Below are 24551 nucleotides of genomic sequence, written 5' to 3' on the forward strand. Positions count from 1 at the left end.
TCATTATATAAGAAGTAGCAAAATAAAAGTAATGGTAAATGCTTGAGATGATGGATATGCTAATTATCCTGATCTTATGTCCCCACACATTATATGTATTAATATCAAAACATTACTAACAGCTGGACTCAGTGGCTCACACCTGTAATCCCAGCACTGTGGGAAGCTGAGACAGGAGGATCCCTTGAGGCCAGGAGTTTAAGACCAACCGGGGCAACATAAGAAGCCACTGTCTCTGTAAAAAAATTAAAAATTAGCCTGGCACGGTGGTGCATGCCTATGGTTCCAGCTACTCAGGAGGCTAAGACGGGAAGACGGCTAGAGCCCAGGAGGTCAAGGCTGCAGTGAGCTGTAATCATGCCACTGCACTCTAGCCTGGGCCACAGAGCGAGACCCTGTCTCAAAACCAACCAACCAAACAACTAAAAAAATCATTATGGACTCCATGAACATGTATGATTATTTGTCAATTAAGAAATAAATTTTTTAAGTTGAAAAAACTCAAGCTGTACACTTAAAAAAACGTGAATTTGTTTTAAATCGCTGAGTTTTACTTTATATAGATTATACCTCAATAAAGCTGATTAAAATATTTGTCATAAAGTATTTGTCTTCATTTTATATGTTTGTGTGTACATTTCTAAAAATCTAGAAAACTGCATACCAAAATATTATACTAGGGTTCTATCTGGTCAAATACGAGACAGTGTGAGTACCAATAAGAAAAATAATTATATATCCATCACCCTAAAACCCCAAAAAGGGTTGAAAGACAAATATATTTAAGTGCATTTGTTCAAAATGATTTTTGTTGTTGTTGTTTGAGATGGAGTCTTGCTCTGTTGCCTACGCTGGAGTGCAGTGGTGCAATCTTGGCTCACTGCAACCTCTGCCTCTGGGTTCAAGCGATTCTCCTGCCTTAGCTTCCCGAGGCGTCCCTCCCTCCACGCACCCACAGCCATGGCAGCGTCCTCGGGCAGCATGAAGCAGAGCAGAAGGCAGAGGTGAAGGTGGAGCCCGCCCCCGCCCCGCCCCGCCGCGCCCCATCCCATCCCCTCCCCTCCCCACCCCCGCCCACCTACTGAGAGCTTGAAGACCGCCGCGCTCTGATAAATGACGTTGAAGACCACGTTCTGGAAGGTCAGGGACTGCTTGTCGTTGATGGTCCACCGGAAGACCATGTCCGAGCCGGCCTCCACCACGGGGCTGTACCTCTGCGGGGGGACTGGTGTCAGCCTGGGCTCTGTGGGGGACTCTGCCCTTAGCCTGTCGCCTCCTGGACACACCTCCCGTCAGGCTGGAGAGTCCCACGCGGGGCACAGAGGAGAGGAGGTGCCCGGGGCTCTGCATGCCATGGGAGCCAAGCCCGGGATGGGACACTGACTGTCCGGCTCTCCAGCCAGCCATGTAGTACTACTAATGCCTCAACCTCTCTGTGCCTCAGTTTCCCCATCTGTAAAGCAAACCTAGAACCAGCTACAAAGAGTCCACCTCCCTCTGAGTCTTCTCAGACCCTCCCGGGGCTCCTGCCCCAGCTCCTCAGCCAGAGAGCTCGGAGCAGTGAGGGGAGGCACACGGGCCTCACAGGGACAGCACCTATACTGGCTTACGGAACCCAGGACAGGCTGCACAGGTCACGCCATTTCTGATGGCCCCTCCCAAGGCCCCTGGTGAAGGGGCAGGTACCCGCAAGACGGAGACAGCCCTGTCCCCCCATGTACCCAGCATGGTGGCACCGCGGGCAGCCCGCAGTTTCCCGTCAGGGGTTCAGACTCCACCTCAAAAGCCACTCGCTTTAGCCAGGCGAGAACACAGCAGAGGGCGAGAGACTCACAGGGGCTCGTGTGAGGTCAGGGAGCGGAGTTTTAAATTCATCTCGTGAAATGAGACAGTGGAATGAGTTAGCGGAGCCGCTGTCAGAGCCGTGACTTTCCAGGAATTTAAAGCCCACCAGGCAGCCTGAGGAGCCAACCAGCAGGACCTGCCCGGGGCCGACGTCCCCAGTAACTGGGCTGCTGCCCTCACTGCGAAGCCAGGCCTCACGCCCTGTGTGAGCACCCTGTCTGCAGGCACCTGCCTGGAGGCTGGTGGTGGAGCCTCGGCCATACTCACCACTAGGACTCCCTGCAGTACACGGGCCTCGGGGCTGGGCGTGGCGCGGAGGCCACAGATGGGCTCCTCCGCCGTCACCCGCAGGCTGAGGTTGGCCCGGCTGGCGCTGTTTTCCCCCACAACGTCCATATCACGTGCTCCCCCTCACTGAGCCACGGCAGTGCTACCGCTGAGAACAGGGTATCATTGGTCTCCCAGGGGCAGCCGGGCACGAAGGTGGCCACCAGGGCAGGGCAGGCATTCTCAAAGTGGGCGCTGACACTGCCCCCAGGCCAGCGAGCCGTGGCCGTGGTGTTGGCACCAGAGTCCACCTGCAGCACCAAGGCTGAGCCGTCGGTGGGCACGTAGAGGCGGCCGTCGCGGGGGGGGCAGGGTAGATGACCCGCAGCCCAGCCACTGGGGAGACCACGTCAAAGCTGCAGGACAGGTTGTGCCTGGACACGCCATTGCCCACCTCTGCCCGGACCTCATAGCGCCCAGGCAGCCGCAGCCCAGGGTTGGGCCTCAGGCCCAGCAGCACGGTGAGCTGTTCCGTGGCTGCAAGCAGCCGCAGGGCACAGGCAGGGCAGGCCCAAGTGCCCTCCAGCTGGGCTGGCAAGTGGGGCAGCCATGACGAGGCGTTGGCGGAGAGGTACGGGGCCTGGGGACCAGGGTGGCCGGGAGCCGGCGAGCAGTGCAGGAGGGCGCCAGGGCCAGCGTCGTGCTGCAAGCCAACGAGGTCACCAGGGAGCATGAGGACATCCTGGCCGTGGAGGGTGACCTGTGGAGAGGGAGGCAGGGCTGCATCACGTCCTCACGGTCATGGCCCGTGGACCCCTGCACGATGGATGAGGGTGGACACGCAGGGCTCCCCGCTTCGTCAGCCACACCTCAGGGAGCCTCCCCACAGTGCTCCTGACAAGGACAGGCAGGACAGTTGCAGACAGGGGGACACACGGGGAGAGGACACAGGCCAAGACCTGGCAGACAGGAAGGAGCGGCTGTGCTGGGAGAGAGGAAGAGGAGGCACAGCTCGTGCCAAGGGCCCAGGCGAGAGCTTCTCCCACTGGGAGAGGGGCAAGGGCACTGCAGAGGTCGGAGGTTGGAGGTCGGAGGTCAGAGGTGGCAAGGACGTGGGAGGGGCCTGCAGGCTGGGTGTGTCTGGTGAGCAGACCCAGACCTTGGGCAGCAGACAGGAAGGTGGCTTGAGGTGATGCAGGGAACAGACCCAGGTCAGGGCCACACACCGAGCACTGCGCGGGGGGCCCCGTGGGAACGGAGAAGAGGAACTCTCTCCATAGCACATAGGGGGCCCCGGGTAGCCCTGGCCCTGACGTGCAGCCACTGGCGCAGGCCTGGGGGTGGCAGGAGGCGTCCAGCGGCAAGCAGATGTCGGCTCCAGGGCTCCAGGGCACCAGCGTCCCCCTGGCATGCACGCGGGGGCCAGCTGGGTCCTGTTGTCCGGGGACCTGCTCTCAGGCTCGCTGCCGTTCTCCGGGGTCCCTGCGAGGAGGGGAGGGTGTTGGGGCCCTGATTCGCCCACGGGCCACCGTCAGAGATGCCCAACTGCCTGCACCAGCAAGCCTGGCCTTGCTGTGAGGACAGGTCTCCCCGCCCGGGCAGCACTCCCAGCCCAGTGCTGCGTCCCTGTCTCTGGCCAGCCAACTGACCCAGGCCGGCCCCCAGGCAGGCCCCACCCAATCCACCCCCAGGACACCTGGAATGAGCTGGTGTCTCTGGAACCCCTGGCTCTGTCCACCTAAGACTGGGTCTGCAGAACCGTGAGCCAAGTAAACCTCTTTTCTTCAACCGGGTGCGGTGGCTCACACCTGTAATCCGAACATTTTGGGAGGCCGAGGCGGGCGGATCACGAGGTCAGGAGACTGAGACCATCCTGGCTAACGGCGAAACCCCGTCTCTACTAAAAATACAAAAAATTTGCCGGGCATGGCCTGTAGTCCCAGCTACTTGGGAGGGTTAGGCAGGAGAATCACTTGAACCCAGGAGGCAGACATTGCAGTGAGCCGAGATCAACCCACACTCCAGCCTGGGTGACAGAGCAAGACTCTGTCTCAAAACAAACAAACAAACAAACAAACAAACAAACAAACAAACATTCTTTTCTTCATAAATTACCCAGTCTCAGGTGTTTCTTTATAGCAATCCAAAAACAACCTAATATACCAGCCTAGTCCTTTATAAATACCATGCTTTTAGATACATACATTTGTAAATGTACCTATCCATTACATAGCAGTAATATTTTAAAGTTTTATCTCCATTATATCTATCTATCTATCTATCTATCTATCTATCTACCTACCTATCTATCTATATAGATACACACACACACACACACACATAAATAGACATATATCTACATATCTATACATAGACAGGTAGTTTTTTTTTTTTTAAGAGACAGGAGTTGGACCAGCCTGTCCAATATGGTGAAACCCCGTCTCTACTAAAAAATACAAAAATTCACCGGGCCTGGTAGCACACACCTGTAGTTCCAGGTACTCGGGAGGCTGAGGCAGGAGAACTGCTTGAACCCGGGAGGCGGAGGATGCAGTGAGCTGAGATCACAATAGAGTGAGACTCCGTCTCAAAAAAAAAAAAAAAAAAGGAAAGAAAAAAAAAAGAGACAGGGGTTGGGTGCAGTGGCTCATGCCTGTAATCCCAGCATTTGGGGAGTCTGAGATAGGTGGATCACCTGAGCCCAGGAGTTCAATACCAGGCTGGGCAACATAGTGGGAGCTCATCTCTATAAATAATAAAAAAATTTAGCTGGGCATGGAGGCATGCACCTGTGGTCCCAGCTACTCGGGAGACTGACGCAGGAAGACTGCTTGAGCCCAGGAGGTGAAAGTTGCAATAAGCCATGATCGCACCACTGCAGTCGAGCCTTTGCAACAGAGCGAGATTCTGTCTCTGGAAAAAGAAAAAAGAGACAGGGTCTCTCTCTGTTGCCCAGACTGGAGTGCAGTGATGCGATCATGGCTCACTAAAGCCCAGAGCACATGGGCTCACATGATCACCCCCTCCCCGACCTCTGCTCAGCCTCAGCTAGGACTACAGACACGTGCCACCATGCATGGCTAATTTTAAAAATTCTTTTCCAGAGATGGGGTCTCCCTGTGTTGCCCAGGCTGGTCTCGAACTCCTAGGCTCAAGTAATCTTGCCTCGGCCTCCCAAAGCACTGAGATTACAGGTGTGAGCCACCTACCCAGCCTATTTTTTAACAAATAATATACTTAATCAGCATATATTTTTAAAGCTTAATACACAGGAAAAAACTGGTGGCAAACAGGACAAAATGTCAACAATTGTTTATTCTCAGTTACAGGAATTATAGATGATTTTTCCAAGTACATGCCTAGTTTAAGTGATTATTTAGTTATGTATTTTCCCTTGTAAGAATCTGTTTAAGCTACAGAAAGAACCTATGTGATTTTTGTGTCCCAGTCACCCAGATGGCACTATTTGGTAAGGGAATTAGATTTCTAGGATAAACAGTTTCTGAGAACTGGGGAAAGGGGAGAAACAGATTTTATGTGATAAATAATAACCACTTACCTGCTATGAGGACAGATGCTGTATACTTATATTTGTTGAATTCTAAATACTCTCAAATTAATTCATTAATTAGAAGGTTTTCATGAGACAATGATGGTCGGGGTTCACGGTCATCATCTAGGGCATTGAAAACTTCAGCTCGGATCCTTGCTTTTAAATGCCCTAATACCCCCTTTTTTTCCAAGGTGTCCTTTAAAACTGTTCGATATAAAATATTAAGGCTTCAGTTACAGAGTAAATTTGTCATTCTTAGGCATACTTTGAAAAGAAATGTTGAAAAGGTAAATGGTACAAAAACAGCTCTCAAGCAGCTCTTAATCTAAACATTGTGACAAATTATTAAACAATTACACTAACTACCACCAGCCATGTTTATACTAAAACATATAGTTCTCATGTTGCAGTGATTTAGTCTTAATATATTTGAGCAAATTCAAGTTTATTCCTACATCATCAGCAATTTAAGGGTTGTAGTCTTAATACAAATTCTTTTTTACTTTATTTATTTATTTATTTTTCTGAGACACAGTCTCGCTCTTTCACCCAGGCTGGAGTGCAGTGGCACGATCTCAGCTCACTGCAACCTCTGCCTCCCAGGTTCAAGCAATTCTCCTGCCTCGGCCTCCGGGGTAGTTGGGACTATAGGCACATGCCACCACGCCCAACTAATTCTTTTTTCTATTTTTAGTAGAGAGGGGGTTTCACTGTATTGGCCAGGATGGTCTCAATCTCCTGACCTCATGATCCACCCACCTCAGCCTCCCAAAGTGTTGGGATCACAGGCGTCAGCCACCGTGCCCGGCCAATACATAATTCTTTAGTGAGGGGAAAAGGCGGGGGGATAGGATTATAGTTGCTTACTGCGACCTGAACTTAAGCCCCAGTCTCTCATATATTTTCAAGAGTGTCTGCCACTGCATACAGGTTCTGCTTGTCACTAACAACCTCTGGTCTAGAAAGATGATTAAAGAAAACAACTACATTCCATAAAAGAAGTCTGTTGGATTACTGTGTAAAAACCTTGATGGCAGGGCATGGTGGCTCATGCCTGTAACCCAGCACTTTGGGAGGCTGAGGCGGGCGGATCACGAGATCAGCAGATGGAGACCATCCTGGCTAACAAGGTGAAATCCCCCTCTCTACTAAAAAAAATACAAAAAATTAGCCAGGTGTGGTGGCACGCACCCGTAGTCCCAGCAACTTGGGAGGCTGAGGCACAAGAATTACTTGAACCTGGGAGGTGGAGGATGCAGTGAGCCGAGATGGTGCCACTGCACTCTAGCCTGGGCGAAAGAGTGACACTCTGTCTAAAACAAACAACCAACCAACCAACCAACCAAAAAAAAAAAACACAAACCTTTGATAATCCACAACCCTTTAGGGAGTGAAAAGGTGTTGGGTTTTTTGTTGTTGTTATTTTGAAACAATCTCGCTCTGTCGCCAGGTTGGAGTGCAGTGGCATGATCTCGGCTCACTGCAATCCCCAGGCTCCCTGGTTCAAGCAATTCTCCTGCCTCAGCCTCCCAAATAGCTGGGATTACAGGTGTGCCACACCACGACCGGCTAATTTTTGTATTTTTAGTAGAGACAGGGTTTCACTATGTTGGCCAGGATGGTCTCCATCTCCTGACCTCGTGATCCACCCGCCTCAGCCTCCCAAAGTACTGGGATTACAGGCATGAGCCACTGCGCCCACTGGCCTCGTTGTTTTAAAGACAACTATGAGTTAATTCCTTAGAACAGCAGGATTCTGAAATTTTAAGCCTGGTTAGAAATCTAGCACGTGACTATATCAATGCCATCTTAAGTAATCAGGGATGTGTATGCAGAATGGAAATCTAACTTACTGATTAGCCGGAGTCACCATGACAAAGCAGTTATGATCATGGGATTTGGCTGTACATACTTAGTATAGATAATGGGGGTCTTAGGACTGAATTGGCACCATGCCTTGTAGTGATCTGCAACTTTTATTTTCAAACAGTTCCTACTGGCTAAATGACAACTTCAGAGAATGAACACATCTCATCCACAGAGTCAAGAACATAGCAAGAGCTCAGTAGGTGTCACCTAGGAGGATTATAATACATTGCTGTACACTACTGGGAAATCAATGTAGTTTAACACTGTTCTGCACCCTGCCAAAGGCACCAAGTTAAGTACACCACAATAACAAAAATCCATAAAGAGAGCCCAGGAGCTTATCCAAGTCAGTATGGACATAAGATCTTTCTAAGCTTCAATAAATAACGTCAACTATAACCCTGGATCATATGACTAAAGAGAATCTTCACTGACTTTTGACGTTTCTTTCCCCTCATTTTTAAAGCATCCCTTCAACCTTCTTGCAGATAGGTTAAGTACAGTTATCACCTGATCAGAGTTTGTAACAGGCCCATAAAAGGAAGGTACAGCCTTATTGTACTCTTAGAATCATAACTGAACCCCTATTCTCTAATTCCATCTTTGGAAATTGGATGGAGAGATTCTGTCACTGGCAAGGATCCTGTCCCAATTACTCTGTATTGCACACAGGACAGCCTCAAACTGGACAGAGAAACGAGAATTAGTGACAGTGGAATGAGGAAAGCTAGCATGTCTCATCAGCACCTCAGTGGTGGATTACCAACCCATGCCTCAGTTGCCTTCTCTAAAATAATGAGCTCTACCTCTCAGAGATAGAACCAAGTAAGAAGGAAAAACATGATCGTGCTTAAAAAAGGTAAAAGCCCATAAAATGTAAGGTAACTGGCTGGCAAACAAGTTTTCACCGGGTTTCTTTTGGAGGTCCATAGCATTTTACCTTTCCCTCTATTATGCTTAGAACACTGGGCCATCAAAACTTCTTCGGAAAGGTCTTAACCTCGCTTATATTTCAAGAGTACCTTTTTTATTTTATTTTTTAATTTGTATTTTTTTTGATACAAGGTCTCATTTTGTTACCCAGGCTGGAGTGCAGTGGCACCACTGTAGCTCACTGTCACCTCTATCTCCTGGGCTCAAGCGATCTTCCTGTTTCAGCCTGTGGGGTAGCTGAAACTACAGGCACAGGCCACTATGCCCGGCTCTTTTTTTTTTATTTTTATTTTTAAAATAAAGATGGGGTCTCACTATGTTGGCCAGGCTGGTCTTAAACTTCTGGGCTCAAGCGATCCTCCCAAAGTGTTAGGATTACAGGCATGAGCCACTGTGGTTGGCCCATTCCAAGTGTACCTTTAAATCCTCTGAAAATGTATGCAATATTACATGTGATGTGTATTTCCCTGGGAACAGGATCTGCAGATTCATGTGAAGTCTGTTCTTGTGGACAGATGCATGCCTGTTCTGTTTTATGATTGTTCACCAGCCCTGTGCCCCAAATACACACTTTTATACACGTCTCCTCCCTAAAATCTCTAAGAATTACTAGTTTAAACCCTGGGTTCCCTGCAAACTGGAACTGGTTTTATTTATTGGACAGCAATATTGCTCAGTGATTAAGACCTGGCGCTCCAGTGCGTCACAACTAGGTTCCCATGCTGTCTCTTTCCAGTGAAATCACTTTGAGCTATTTCACTTCTCAGTACCTCGTTTCCCAATCTATGAAATGGGCATAGGGTTGTTACAATCAGGTAACACACAGGCTGAGTTGAGTAGTGCCTGACACATGAGGCTCAATGATAACTATTATTACTATTACTTGTCTGGACATTTGCTTCAAAGTAAACAGTGTACAAATGTCATTAATGACACACATAACTAGCTTAGAGTATCTTTTCCTGAAAAGACAGGAGAACGGCCAGGCCAGCAAACTTTTTACCTCTAGCTTCTTCCGATGAAAAAGGGGCCAGGCGCTCACGCCTGTAATCCCAGCACTTTGAGGGGGCCAAGGCAGGAGGATAGCTTGAGACCAGGAGTTCGACAGTAAGACCCCGTGCCTACAAAAAATAGAAAAATTAGCCGGGCGTGGTGAAGAGCCCCTGTATTCCCACCTGCTCTGGAAGCTGAGGTGGGAGGATAGCTGGAGTCCCGGAGTTCGAAGCTGCAGTGAGCTGTGATCGCGCTACTGCACTCCAGCCTGGGCGACAGAGAGACCCTCTTTAAAAAAAAAAAAAAAAAGCAGGGAGGGGAGGGCTACTTAACAGGTTGTTGTAAGGACCCAACGAGACAACCAAGCAAATTGTTTAGGGCAGTGCCTAACCCAATAGGGGTTGTGGAAACTGTAGTCATCAGCCCGGAGTGCCAAGCCTGGTCCGAGTCCTCCAGCCCCTGGCAGGGTCCAAGAAGATGCGCCAGGGGCCCAAGATGCAGGCCTGTAGGCCTCTTAGGTGCCTGAAGATTACGCAACTCCTCCTTTAGCTCCAAACTGGCTTAAAACTCGCCAGTGGGCAACCTCTTCCCCATAAGAGCTCCCCGCGCACGGGCCGAGACAGCAGCCAGACGCTCCCCGCAGGCCCTCACACCGAAGAATGACGCCTGTAAAAGCCAACCCATGTGTTCCGCGCGCTCTCCTCCCATCCCATCCTTTCCACAAGATGACGGCCCGACGCTTCCCATGTGGAGGCCTCCCTGCTCGCACTCACCAGCCTTCAACTCCGCCACAGTCGCCATTTTTCAACGGCCGCCAGGCCCTGCGCACGCGCAGCTCCGCCCCACTCACTCTGCGGCGAGGTCTGTAGCCAATAGGCGCACAGCTCTCGCCCCGCCTACTTCCGCCCCTCTCAGTTTACGAGCTCTGCGGTTGAGTGGGTGGTGAATGTCGACCAGAGACTCCACCAATCAGCTAGCGCTCTCGGAGGGCCCAGTTGAGTGAGACGGGAGGGAGGGCGGGGACTGAGGCAGTTGAGAGCCCTGTGGGGTGCTGCTGGCACCTTAGTGCTTAACTTTAGCCAGCTGGGCGACAGAGTGAGACTCCGTCTCAAAAAAAAAAAAAAAAAAAAAAAAAAAGAAAAGTACACCTAAGAGCTGCCAGGGCACGGTGGTTTACGCCTGGAATCCCAGCACTTTGGGAGACTGAGGTAAGGGGTTCGAGAACAGCCTGGCCAGCCTGGTGAAACCCCGTCTCTACTAAAAAAAAAAAGTACAAAAATTAGCCGGGCGTGGTAGCAGGCGCCTGTAATCCCAGCTACTTGGGAGGCTGAGGCACAAGAATCGCTTGAACCTGGGAGGCAGAGGTTGCAGTGAGATGAGATCGCGCCACTGCACTCCCACCTGGACGACAGAGCAAGACACCACCTCAAACAAACAAACAAACAAACAAAAACCACCTAAGAGCAAGGAAACCTCTTTCCCAGGAACTTCCAGCATACTTTTGGTTCCATGCCTATTGTTTTTAAAACTGATACATTGGCCAGGTGCGGTGGCTCATCCCTGTAATCCCAGCACTTTGGGAGGCCGAGGAGGGAGGATTGCTTAAGCTCGTGAGTTTGAGATCAGCCTGGGCAATGCAAGACTCCATCTCTCCAAAATAAATACAAAAAATTAGCCCGGCATGGTGGTGCATGCCTGTAGTCCCAGTTACGCCAGAGGCCGAGGATAGAGGATTGCTTGAGCTCAGGAGTTCTAGACCAAGCTGGGCAACATGAGACGCATTTCTACAAAAAAAAAAAAAAAAAAAAAAAAAAAATTAGCCAGATATAATGGTGCATGCCAGCTACTCGAGAGGCTGAGGAGAGAGGATCACTTGAGCCTGGACGGCTGATTGTACCACTGCACTCCACTCTGGGCGACAGAGTGAGTCCCTTTCTCAAAAAAAAAAAAAAAGAAAAGAAAAAGAGAGAAAGAAAAATTGATATATCACAATTATGGGGAGGGATGTGATATTTTGATACACATATACAATGTGTAATTATCAAGTCAAGGCAATTGGGATAAACATCACCTCAAACATTCTTTGTGTTGGAAGCATTACAAGTATTCTAGTTATTTTGAAATATACAATCAATAATTGTTAACTATTTTTTTTAAAGGGAGGGGGAACAGCCTGGGCAGCATAGGGAGAACCTGTCTTTAAAAACGAGCAAACAAGGCCGGATGCGGTGGTTCACGCTTGTAATCCCAGCACTTTGGGAGGCCTGAGGCGGGCAGATCACAAGGTCAGGAATTCGAGACCAGCCTGGCCAACACAGTGAAACCCCATCTCTACTAAAAATACAAAAATTAGCCAGGCGTGGTGGCAGAGGCCTGTAATCCCAGCTATTCGCAAGGCTGAGGCAGGAAAATTGCTTGAACCCAGGAGGCAGAGGTTGCAGTGAGCCAGGGGTGCAGAGGTTGCACTCCAGCCTGGGGAACAGAGTAAGACTCCGACTCAAAACAAAACAAAAGAAAAGAGCAAACAGCCAGGCACGGTGGCTCACGCTTGTAATCCCAGCACTTTGGGAGGCCGAGGCGGGCGGATCACCTGAGGTCAGGAGTTTGAGACCAGACTGGCCGACATGGTGAAACCCCATTTCTACCAAAAATGCAAAAATTAGCTGGGCATGGTGGCAGGCATCTGTAATCCCAGCTACTTGGGAGGCTGAGGCAGGAGAATCGTTTGAACCTGGGAGGTGGAGGTTGCAGTGAGCCGAGAATGCGCCACTCCACTCCAACCTGGGCGACAGAGAAAGACTCTGTCTCACAAACAAAAAAAAAACATGTACTAATGACCAGGCACAGCAGTTCATGCCTGTAATCCCAGCACTTTGAGAGGCTGAAGCAAGAGGATCAGTTGAAGCCAGGAGTTTGAGACCAGCCAAACCAACAAATCAAGAACCCATGTCTTTAAAAAAAAAAAAAAAGTAGCTGGGCATGGTGGCACACGCCTGTATTCCTAGCTGCTCAGGAGGCTGAGGCAGGTGGATTGCTTGAGTCCAGGAGTTCAAGGCTGTAGTGAGCTATGACTGCACCAGTGGACTCCAGCCTGGGCAGCAGAGCAAGACCCCATCTCTGAAAAAATAAATACCTTTATACATACATTAAAAACATGCACTGACATTGAGTAACACACTGAATTGCTGGGGATATGTCGAAACAGGCACGGCCATACATAGTTGGTAGGTAGGCAATCAACACCACCATCCAGAAGGCAGTTTGTCAATATCCAATCAGATTTTCACACCCTTTGACTCATCAAACCTACTTCTAAGAATATATCTTACAGATATAATCACACCTACTTACAAAGGATATAAGTATAAGAATATTCATTCACTGTTGATAGTAGAAAAAACTATGCACACCTTTCAGAAAGGCTAAAATAAAGACTACTGACAATACTGTTGGCAAACACACATATACTGCTGGTGGGAAGACAAAGTGGTATAGTCACTTTGGAAAGCAGTTTGGCAATTGCTTATTAAGTCATAGGTACACTCGGCCCAGTAATCCCAAAACTAGGTGTTTGCCCAAGTGAAGTAAAAACTTGTAGGCCGGGCGCGGTGGCTCACGTCTGTAATCCCAGCACTTTGGGGGGCCAAGGCGCGTGGATCATTTGAGGTCAGGAGTTTGAGATCAGCCTGAGCAACATGGTGAAACCCCGTCTCTACTAAAAATATAAAAATTAGCCAGGCATGATGGAGCATGCCTATAATCCCAGCTACCCAGGAAAATTAGCCAGGTGTGGTGGCACATGCCTGTAATCCCAGCTACCCAGGAGGCTGAGGCAGGAGAATCACTTGAACCCGGGCAGCGGAGGTTGCAGTGAGCCAAGATCGTTTCACTGCACTCCAGCCTGGGCAACAAGAGCTAAAGTCCATCTCACACACACAAAAAAAGAACTTGTAGCCAGGCACAGTGGCTTATGCCTATAATCCCCACAGTTTATGAGGCCAAAGCGGGATGAATGCTTGAACCCAGAAGTTTGAGACCGGCCTGGGCAACATGGTGAAACCCCATCTCTACACACAAAAAAAAAAATTACAAAAATTAGACAGGCATGGTGGAGTGAACATGTAGTCCCAGCTACTCCAGAGGCTAAGGTGAGAAGACCTGCAGAGCCTGGGAGGTCCAGGTTGCAGTGAGTAGTGATCACACCACTGCACTCCAGTCTGGGCAACATAGTGAAACTGTGTTTCAAAAAAATAAAAAATGTCCTCTGGTGAGGACTCGGTGATTGAGGGTCGGTGTTCAATGGAGACTTACTTTTTTTTTTCTTTTTGAGACAGTCTCTGTTGCCCAGGCTGGAATGCAATAGCACCATGATAGCTCACTACAGCCTCGACCTCCAGGCTGAACTGATCCTTCAGCCTCCCGAGTAGCTGGGACCACAGGCACGTGCCGCCACGCCCAGCTATTTTTATTTTTTGTAGAGATGGGGTCTCACCATGTTGCTCAAGCTGATCTCAAATTCTTGGGCTCAAGCAATCCTCCTGCCTCAAACTCCCAAAGGCCTGGGGTTGCAGGCATAAAACACCACACCCAGCCTTACTTTTGTCCATAGACTTATTTTAATTTATTAATTTATTTATTTATTTGAGACTGAGTCTTGCTCTATTGTCCAGGCTGGAGTGCAGTGGCACAATCTGGGCTCATTGCAACCTCCGCCTCCCAGGTTCAAGCAATTCTAGTGCCTCAGCCTCCTGAGTAGCTGGGATTACAGGTGCACACCATCATGCCTGGCTAATTTTTGTATTTTTAGTAGAGACAGGGTTTCACCATGTTGGCCAGGCTGGTTTTGAACTCCTGACCTCAAGTGATCCTCCTGTCTCGGCCTCCCAAAGTGCTGGGATTACAGGTGTGGGCCACCGTGCCCAGCCTAATTTAAAATTTTAACTATGTACATGCATTACTGTGCGCAACCAGCTGTGGGCAAGTACAGCCCAATAACCCCTCCTCTTCACTGTCTTGAGTATCTCTTGCTCGTTGTTGAGGGCCCGTCTAGCGCCATGCCCCATAGGCTGCCTATAGGAGTCCTTTTGACCCTTCAGGCACCCACACAATTCTGGAAATGTGGCTGGACCAACAAATAGTGGGAGCGAGTGGTAATCCATGTGTGAGATGCGAGAGGTGCACATTTTTTTCTCTCTTTTTTTTTTCCGTAGAAATATAAAATGTTTGTAGAAATGTAAAATCTTTTGTTTTTCTTTTTTTTTTTATTTTTCCAGACAGGGGTTAACTCTGTCACCCAAGTTGGGCTGCAGTGGTGCAGTCACAGCTCACTGCAGCCTCAACATCCCAGTCTAAGGGATCCTCCCACATCAGCCTCCTGAGTAGCTGGGACTACAGCTGTGCGTCATCACACCTGGCTACTTCTTTTATTTTCTGTAGAAGCAGAGTCTCGCTATGTTGCCCAGGCTAGTCTTGAACTCCTGGTCTCAAATTCTCCCACCTCAGCCTCCCAAAGTGCTGGGATTACAGGCATGAGGCACTATGCCCAGCCTGTAATCTTATTAGAGCACAGCCATGCCCTCCACTTTTTTTTTTTTTGAGACAGGTTCTCACTCTCACCCAGGCTGGAGTGCAGTGGCGTGATAAGGGCTCACTGCAGCTTCAACCTTCCCTGGCTCAGGCGATCCTCCCATCTCATCCTCCCAAGTAGCTGGGACTACCTGTGCATGCCACCATGCCCAGCTAATTTTTTGTATTTTTTGCAGAGATAGGGTTTCACCATGTTGCTCAGACTGGTCTTGAACTCCTAGATTCAAGCATTCTACCCACCTCAGCCTCCCAAAGTGCTGGGATGAATTACAGGCGTGAGCCACCGCATCTGGCCGCCTGCCTGTTTCTTAATGCATTGTCTATGGGCACTTTTACATGGCAACAGAGGAATTGAGAAGCTGCAACAGAACTCACTTAAAATATTTCACCCGGCACTTGAAGAAAACATTTGTCCACTCTTGAATTCTTTTTCATACTTTTTCTAGGCCACAGGTATATTATTAACAGATTAACCATTATTTTTTTTTTCAGCTATAGCCAATAATAATAAAAAAGAGCAACTCACATTGATGGTGCCCTTATTGTGTGTGTGTCGTTTCATGGCATCCTGAAGACAGCTGAGAGACAGATGTGATCATGCCTGTTTTACAGATGGAAACTGAGGTTTGGAGGGTTGAAGTTGCTTCTGAGTAAATGGCTGAGTCAGTGCAACTTGACCCCAGTTCTGCTCCACTCACCCAACGTTGCTCAGCCGTTTTCAGTTGTTTCAGTTTCACTGCAGACACTTCTCTGTCCTCCCCCTGCCCTCCTTCTCTCCCCCAAACTCTCTCTCTTCCTTCTCCTCCTTTCTCTTCTTCTGCTCCCCAATCCCCCTCCTCCTCTTTCATCTTCTTCCCCCTCCTCCTTCCTCCACCCAGCCCTCCTCCTCCTCCCTCTTCCCAGCCCTCCTCCTCCTCCTCCACCTCCTCCCCTTCTATCTCCTCCCCCTCCTCCTCTTTCTTCTCCCTCGCCCTCCTCTCTTCTTTTCTCTCCCCCAGCCCCCTCTCTACTGGGCCTTTGCATGTGCCCATCCCCCAGCCTGGAAACTTCCTCCTGTTCTGGTTAATTTCTGCTCATTCTCCAGGTCTCAGTCTACCTTTTTGTTGTCGTTGTTGTTGTTGTTGAGACGGAGCCTCGCTCTGTTGCCCAGGCTGGAGTGCAGTGGTGCGATCTCGGCTCACCGCAAGCCCCGCCTCCCAGGTTCACGCCATTCTCCTGCCTCAGCCTCCCGAGTAGCTGGGACTACAGGTGTGTGCCACTGCACCTAGCTAATTTTTCGTATTTTTAGTAGAGATGCGGTTTCACCATGTTGGCCAGGCTGGTCTCAAACTCCTGGGCTCAAGCGATCCACTTGCCTCAGCCTCCCAAAGTGCTGGGATTACAGGCATGAGCCACCGTGCCTGGTCTCCAGGTCTGTTTAAATGTCATTTCTTCCTAAAGCTTTCCTGGCTAATTCGATTGTTCTTCTCAAATGTATCTTGGGGGGTGGAAAGTCTGAGAAGAGGGAGGGGCATAGAGATAAAGGAAGCTTCCAACAGAGGTGCATCACCAATGCCCTTCTCCCAGGTCCGAGGTCATACCCCTGGCTCGAGGGGAGGCCGCTTCCGATGCCTGGTCCATGCTGGGGTATCAAGTTCCAGCCCTCTCACCCCAGTTTGGGACAATTCTGTAGGATCGCCTCAATGGCAGAGCTTGCTGAGGGAGTAAGCTGAGGCCTTTGTAGGCCACAAGTTTGAGACCTGCCTGAGCATCATAGTAGGACCTTGTTTCTATGAAAACATTTTTTTTAAAAAATGAAACTTCCCACAGGACAATTTTTTTTTTTTTTTGAGACGGAGTCTCACTCTGTCACCCAGGCTGGAGTGCAATGGTGCAATCTCAGCTCACTGCCACCTCCGCCTCCCAGGTTCAAGTGATTCTCATCTCAGCCTCTCGAGTAGCTGAGATTACAGGAGCCCACCACCATGCCTGGCTAATTTTTATATATTTTAGTAGAGATGGGGTCTCGCCATGTTGGCCAGGCTGGTCTTGAACTCCTGACTTCAAGTGATCCGCTCATCTCTGCCTCCCAAAGTGCTGGGATTACAGCCATGAGCCACAGCGCCCGGCTTCCCCATGACAATTTTAAACATGAGAACTATGTACATGCCACAGTCTGGAACTTGGGATCTCAAATAATCTTGGATTCCTTGTTCTTAGTCCCCATACAGAAGGGAGGAGGGCTGGCCTTTGGACTCCCCCAAATCTGGGTTCGAATCCCAGCTCCACCACTGCAAGTCTGGTTGCTCTGGACCAGTTACTTAATGTTCTCTAAATGTCAGTTACATCCATGAGATAAGCTACCTTGCGGGACTTCATTCAGTCCTTCTTCAAATATCTGTAGAATATTTGTAGGCTGAGGCCTTTGCTGGGACCGTGGAGAAGCCCAACTTCCTCCTCCCTTTCCCCCACTTCCTAGGCTTTGATCCAGCCCAGGAGCCTTGATCGAATTGATCTCTCTTTCAAGTCTTCCAGGGAGGCTGTGACTCAATCCTAGAAACCAGGGGCAATTCCAGGCTGCCTATGGTCTACTTGCTCCACTTCCTCAGGTGCTCAAGGGTGACTCATCACTCAGTAAGTTCAGAGCAGAGGGCGTTCTCCTCAATGTGTGCCAGGAGCACAGCAGGAATGTAGGCACCCTCAGAGCTCCCCAGAATTCCCTGACCCTGGACCACACTGTGGCATTGCAGCCTATGTGGGGCTGAGGCTCTGTTTCACATTGGGTGCCCAGTGGACTGCTTTACAGGACAGATGCCTTGTTATCCTGCTCTGCTCCGGTAGAACAAATATTTGTAGAAGGACCGAATGAAGTCCTGCAAGGTAGCTCATCTCACAGACGAAACTGATGTTTAGAGAACATTAAATAACTGGCCCAGAGCAACCAGACTTAAAGTGGTGGAGCTGGGATTTAAACCCAGATTTGGGGGAGTCCAAAGGCCAGCCCTCCTCCCTTCTGTGTGGGGACTGAGAACACGGAATCCATGACCATTTGAGATCCCAAGTTCCAGACTGTGGCATGTGCATCATTCTCATGATTAAAATTGTCACGTGAGAAGTTTCATTAAATTTTTTTTTTTTTTTTTTTTTGTAGAGACAAGGTCTCACTATGTTGTCCAGGCTGGTCTCAAGCTCCTGACCTCAAGCGATCCTCCTGCCTCAGCCTACCAAATTGTTGGGATTGTAGGTGTGAACCACTGCACTCTGCCCAGAGGTTTCAAAGTGGACTTTTTTTCTTTAATTGAGATGGGGTCTCGCTATGTTGCCCAGACTGGTCTCAAACTCCTGAGCTCAAGCGATCCTCCCGCCTTGGCATCCCAAATTGCTGGGCTTACAGGCATGAGCCACTGCACCTGGCCTCAAAGTGGAATGTTCTTAGTTGGGGGAAGGTGCTGGATATTACTGTCAGTCCTTTAGAGGAAGTAAAATAAATCCTCCAGGTACGTTGACATTCTCAGGTCACTTTCAGAGGGATGAGCAATAAATTCATTCAATGCCTTCTTTACTAAAAGCATTAGAGATAAAGAAATTCTGGAAGTAAATCTTGCTGAAATGCATTTTGTCAGGGGAATTCAGTTGAACAAAAACTAAAGGTTGAGTTCAGAAAAGGTAAATGTCTTTTACCAAGATTTAGTTCTTTTCTTCCAGGTAGATATGCCTTTTCTTAGGACCTGGAGTGAGAGGCTGTTGGAAAATAAGGGTTGGGGAAAGCCACAGATGGAATTTTACAAATTGGAGACAGCTACTTAATAGAAATGGCATCTCATCAGACAAGTCAAGGCAACTGTTGAAAATATGACATGTCTCTCTATCAGCCATTCATGGCCCAGGACACTATGGCAACCAAATTCAAACTGCTGGTTCAAAGAGATTAGTCTGAATCCCAAAAGAATCCTAATTCTCTCCTGATTTATTAAGGAAGAAAACAACAACCGCCTTTATTTGCAATATTATTGCATTGCATGCAATCCTAGGAAAAGGTGTGGCTGTTATTTTTGAAGAAGTACTCACCCTATACTAGATACAGTATGAAACATTATTCATGCATCATTGCATTTATTTCTCACGCGATCTCAAGAGGTAGATACTACTGTCATCCTGATTTTAAGATGAAGAAAGCAAGCCTTAGGGAGTTAAAGGGAACTGCCCAAGGTCAAACAGCTGGAAAGAGACTTGGCCAGATGCAAAAACAGTCTGATGCCCGGTTCAAGGTCCTTTAGTTTCATCTGTCCAGCAAGTAGACAGAGTATTTGATACTTGGGCTGGACTAGACAAATCTATGATGTGTAGTTGTTCTAATGAACTCACAGATCCTAGCGTGAAGAGTTTTTTGTTTTGTTTTGGTTTGGTTTTTTTAGATGCAGTTTCGCTCTTCTTGCCTAGGCTGGAGTGCAATGGCGCGATCTTGGCTCACTACAACCTCCACCTTCCGGGTACAAGTGATTCTCCTGCCTCAGCCTCCTGAGTAGCTGGGACTACAGGCACCCACCACCACGCCCAGCTAATTTTTTGTATTTTTAGTAGAGATGGGGTTTCACTATGTTGGCCAGGCTGGTCTCAAACTCCTGACCTCAAGTGATCCACCCGCCTCAGCCTCTCAAAGTGCTAGGATTACAGGCGTGAGCCACTGTGCCCGGCCTTTTTTTTTTTTTTTTTAGACAGGGTCTTGCTCTGTCGCCCAGGCTAGAGTGCAGTGGTACAATCATAGCTCACTGTAGCCTTGAATTCCTGGGCTCAAGCGATTCTCCCACCTCAACCTCCCTGAGTGGCTGGGACTACAGGTGCATACCATTACAACACCTGGCTAATTTTTTTTTTTTTTTTAATGTTTTGTAGAGACAAATTCTTGTTATGTTACCCAAGGTGGTATTGAACTCCTGGACTCAAGTGATCCTCCCACCTTGGCCTCCCAAAGTTTTGAGATTACAGGTGTGAGCCACTGTACTTAACCAAATGAAGACTTTTTTGGCTAGCTCAACCCTGTAATCCCAGCACTTTGGGAGGCCGAGGTGGGTGGATCACCTGAGGTCAGGAGTTCAACACCAGCACGGCCAACATGGCAAAACCCTGTCTCTACTAAAAATACAAAAATTAGCTGGGCATGGTGGTGGGCGCCTGTAGTCTGAACTACTCAGGAGGCTGAGGCGGAGAATTGCTGAAACCTGGGAGGCAGAGGCTGCAGTGAGCCGAGATCACACCACTGCACTCCAGCCTGAACGACAGAGCAAGACTCTGTCTCAAAAAAACCCCAAAAACAAAAAACAAAAATCAAAACAAACAAAAAGCCCAAAGGAGGACTTTTTCATGCTGATAAAGAATGTAGGATAAACCTGATACCCTCTCCAAAAGCTCTTCCAATTTTCCTAACCTCTGTACCAATGAGGACTTCCTTTCCTTTCTGACTTTCGATCAACGTAACAAAAATAAAATTGAAGCAGAGAAGGGTTAAGTATGTTGCTCAAGGTCTTGCAGGTGATTTGGGTTAGAGCCAATCTTGAACTCAGCCAGGTGAGGTGGCACCTGGTTCCATGACTGGACCCTCCCTGCGGCACTGGTTCGTGAGAAGATTCTTACACACATGTCCCTGATCTCCTTGAAGCTTTGATTTTCCACCTAGAGCCCCACTGCAGCATCCTGGTTATCTGTGCAAGCTCTGTTGTTACACTGAACTGGATGGTGAATCCTGGGTACCTGTGTGGCCTTGGGCAAATTGCTGCACCTCTCTGAGCTTCCATTTCTTTCATTCTTTCTTTCCCTTTCCCCTCTCCTCCCCTCCCCTCCCCTTCTCTCCCTCTCTCTCTCTCTCTCTCTCTCTCTCTCTCTCTCTCTCTCTCTCTCTTTCTTTCTTTGTTGGAGTCTCCGTCTGTTGTGCAGGCTGGAGTGCAGTGGCGCAATCTTGGCTTGCTACAACCTCTGCCTCCTGGCTTCAAGCGATTCTCCTGCCTTGGCCCCCCGACGAGCTGGGATTACAGGCATGCACCACCATGCCAGCTAATGTTTGTATTTTTGTAGAGATGGGGTTTTGCCATGTTGGCCAGGCTGGTCTCAAACTTCTGACCTCAAGTAATAGGCCTATTTTGGCCTCCCAAAGTGCTGGGATTACAGGTGTGAGCCACCTCACACGTCCTTGAGCCTCCATTTCTACAGCTATTAAAAGGAGGCCATAATAGTACCTAACTCCTGGGATATTATCGTGGCTAAAATGAACTAATGGGCCAGGTGCGGTGACTCACATCTGTAATCCCAGTACTTTTGGAGGCCGAGGCGGGTGGATTACCTGAGGTCAGGAGTTCGAGATCAGCCTGGCCAACATGGTGAAAGCCCGTCTCTACTAAAAATACAAAAATTAGCCGGGTGTGGTGGCTTGCACCTGTAGTCCCAGCTACTCGGGAGTCTGGGGCAAGAGAATCGCTTGAACCCAGGAGGTGGAGGTTGCAGTGAGCTGAGATTGTGCCACTGCACTCCAGCCTGAGTGACAGAGCTAGACTCCATCTCAAAAACTAATGATAATAATAATAATAAGATGGGCCGGGCACGGTGGCTCACGCCTGTAATCCCAGCACTTTACTCTACTAAATCTCTACTAAAAATACAAAAATTAGCCAGGTGTAGTGGTGGGTGCCTGTAATCCCAGCTACTTGGGAGGCTGAGGCAGGAGAATCACTTGAACCTGGGAGTTTGAAGTGAGCCAAGATGGCGCCATTGCACTCCAGCCTGGGAAACAGGAGTGAAACTCTGTCTCAAAAAAATTAAATAAATAAATAAATAAATAAATAAATAAATAAATAAATAAAATGAACTAATGCATGAAGAGCACTTAGTTAAATTAAATAAATAAAATTTTAAAAAGTTAAATAAAATAATTAAATAAATAAATAAAATGAACTAATGCATGCAACAACTTAGCACAGTGCCTAGGACATAATAGGCACTCGACAAGTGGGCTGGGCGTAGTGGCTCATGCCTGTAATCTGAGCACTCTGGGAGGCTGAGGCAGGCAGATCACCTGAGCTCAGGAGTTCAAGACCACCCTGGGCAATATGGCGAAACCCCATATGTACAAAAATTACAAAAATTAGCTGACCATGGTGATACCCACCTGTAGTTCCAGCTACTTGGGAGGCTGAGGTGGGAGGATCACTTGAGCCCAGGAGACTAATGTTGCTGTGAGCCGAGATCATGCCACTACACTCCAGCCTGGGTGACAAAGCTAGACCCTGTCTCAAAAAAAAAAAAAAAAAAAAAGTGGTTATTTCCTCACCGTTCCCCCCTTGGCAGGTCACAGCCCAGTCCACTCCACTCCTCCATGGTCTCCATTCTTGTCGCCTCGACACCAGACGGCCCGGATTATGTGTGTAAGAACTTATTTATGCTCCAGTTTTCTCTTGTCAAATTCCTCACCCTTCCTCTGCCCTTCCCAGATGTTCTCCATTCTCCACAAATCCTCCACCTCACCTCCATCCTCCACCTGCTCTTTGGTCACTCTGTTTCCTACTCAAGTAGGAAGACCCTAGGAACCCTCCACTTGGACCCTAAATCTCTTTGCATTTTAACCTTTCATTCATGAATTCATTCATTCGAAAGATATTATTGAGCATCTACTATGTACCGGGCACTAAGGATACTAGAGTAAATATAATAAACAGGATCCTGGCTGGGTGAGGTGGCTCATGCCTGTAATCTCAGCACTTTCAGAGATAAAGGTGGGTGGATCACTTGAGATCAGGAGTTTGAGACCAGCCTGGCCAACATGAGAAAACCCGTCTCTAGTAACAATACAAAAATTATCTGGGCATGGTGGTGGCACATGCCTGTAATCCTAGCAACTTGGGAGGCTGAGGCAGGAGAATCGCTTGAACCCAGGAAGTGGAGGTTGCAGTGAGCTGAGATCACACCACTGCACTCTAGCCTGTGCAACAGAGCAAGACTTTGTCTCAAAAAAGTAAACACGGTCCCTACTCACATAGAGCTCACTGGCCAAGAGAAAGGGCAGCAATTAATCAAATATTTAATTACAAACTCAGATAAATACTATAATGAAAAATGCAGAGATTCTGAGACAGACAGGGGCCATAACCTAGCCTAGGTTGGTGGTAATGGAAGGCTTCCATATCAGCATGTGTTTCTTTCTTTCTTTTTCTTTTTTCTTTTCTTTTTTTTTTTTGAGATGGCGTCTTGCTCTGTTGCCCAGGTTGGAGTGCAGTGGCACCGTCTCATCTCACTGCAACTTCCACCTCCCAGGTTCAAGCAATTCTCATGCCTCAGCCTCCCAAGTAGCTGGGGTTACAGGCATGTGCCAACACACCTGGCTAATGTTTGTATTTTTAGTGGAGTGCAGTGGAACCATCTCGGCTCACTGCAACTTCTGCCTCCCAGGTTCAAGCGCTTCTCATGCCTCAGCCTCCCAAGCAGCTGGGATTACAGGCATGTGCCACCACACCTGGCTAATTTTTGTGTTTTTAGTAGAGATGAGCTTTCACAAAGTTAGCAGGTTGGACAGCACGTGTTTCTATGCAACAAACTGTCCTAAAACTTAGTGGCTTAAAATAACAACAATTATTGATTTCACCCCCAAATCTGCAATTTGGGCAGGATGTGGCCTGGACAGCAAGTCTGTGTTCCACATGCCATGCTCAACATGGGGCAGCTTGACAGGGGCTGGAGGACCCACTTTTTTTTGGTTGGCTCTGAGATATAATTCACATGCCATAAATTTCACCATGTGAAACCATACAATTCAATGTTTTTTAGTATATTCACAGGATTGTACAACTATTGTTACTAATCCCACGATATTTCCTTTTCCCTATAAAGAAATCCTATACTTATCTGGATGTGGTGGCGCACACCTGTGGTCCCAGCTGCTCGGGAGGCTGAGGCAGGGGGATCAATTGAGCCCAAGAGTTCCAGGCTGCAGTGAGCTATGATCGCACCATTGCACTCCAGCCTGGGTGACAGAATGAGACCCTGTTTCTAAACAACAACGACAAGAACAACAACAACAGAACATATACCATTAGCAGTCTCTTCTATTCCCTCTTCCCCTAGTCCCTGGAAACACTCATCTATCTTCTGTCTTTATAGATCTGTCTGTTCTAGACACTTCAAATGGAATATACACTACGTGGCCTATTGTGTCTGGCTTCTGTCACTGAGTACAGTGTTATCAAGATTCTGGAAGACCCACTTTGTGGATGGCTCAGTCACATGGCTGGCAATTTGGTATTTGCTGTCAGATGGGAACTCAGCCAGGGCTGTGGGCAGGGATCCCAGTTCTTCTCTATGGGGGCCCCCTCCACGGGCTGCTTGAGCTTCCTTATGGCATGGTGGTTGGGTTCCAAGATGGAGCATCCTAAGAGAGCCAAGTGGGAGCTGGAGCTTTTCATATCTCTTTTTTTTTTTTTCAATTGAGACAAAGTCTCACTGTCACCCAGGCTGGTGTGCAGTGGCATGATCTTGGCTCACTGCC

The 24551-nt window shown here is 48.5% G+C and overlaps 1 protein-coding gene and 1 long non-coding RNA gene across 2 annotated transcripts in view; both read right to left on the bottom strand.

Annotated features, from left to right (window-relative positions):
* Nucleotides 1–3640, bottom strand: part of LOC115933144 (myosin-11-like) — a gene marked incomplete at its 5' end in the record, with an annotated part of 88318 nt that extends 84678 nt beyond the window's left edge. Inside the window, 7 exon segments of the mRNA XM_055364263.2 lie at nucleotides 143–235; nucleotides 1079–1214; nucleotides 2113–2241; nucleotides 2244–2477; nucleotides 2480–2872; nucleotides 3339–3494; nucleotides 3497–3640. Of these exon segments, the coding sequence (XP_055220238.2) occupies nucleotides 143–235; nucleotides 1079–1214; nucleotides 2113–2241; nucleotides 2244–2477; nucleotides 2480–2872; nucleotides 3339–3494; nucleotides 3497–3640 (1285 nt within the window).
* Nucleotides 3641–5851: 2211 nt separating this feature from the next.
* Nucleotides 5852–22175, bottom strand: LOC129527644 (uncharacterized). Its single transcript, XR_010131355.1, has 4 exons — nucleotides 16143–22175; nucleotides 15573–15647; nucleotides 9471–9588; nucleotides 5852–5869 (listed from the first exon to the last, which is right to left on the bottom strand). It is a non-coding gene; the product is annotated as an uncharacterized lncRNA (long non-coding RNA).
* Between the last annotated feature and the right edge of the window lie 2376 nt (nucleotides 22176–24551).

This window comes from Gorilla gorilla, chromosome 18 (genome assembly GCF_029281585.2).
Source record: "Gorilla gorilla gorilla isolate KB3781 chromosome 18, NHGRI_mGorGor1-v2.1_pri, whole genome shotgun sequence".
Taxonomy (NCBI): domain Eukaryota; kingdom Metazoa; phylum Chordata; class Mammalia; order Primates; family Hominidae; genus Gorilla; species Gorilla gorilla.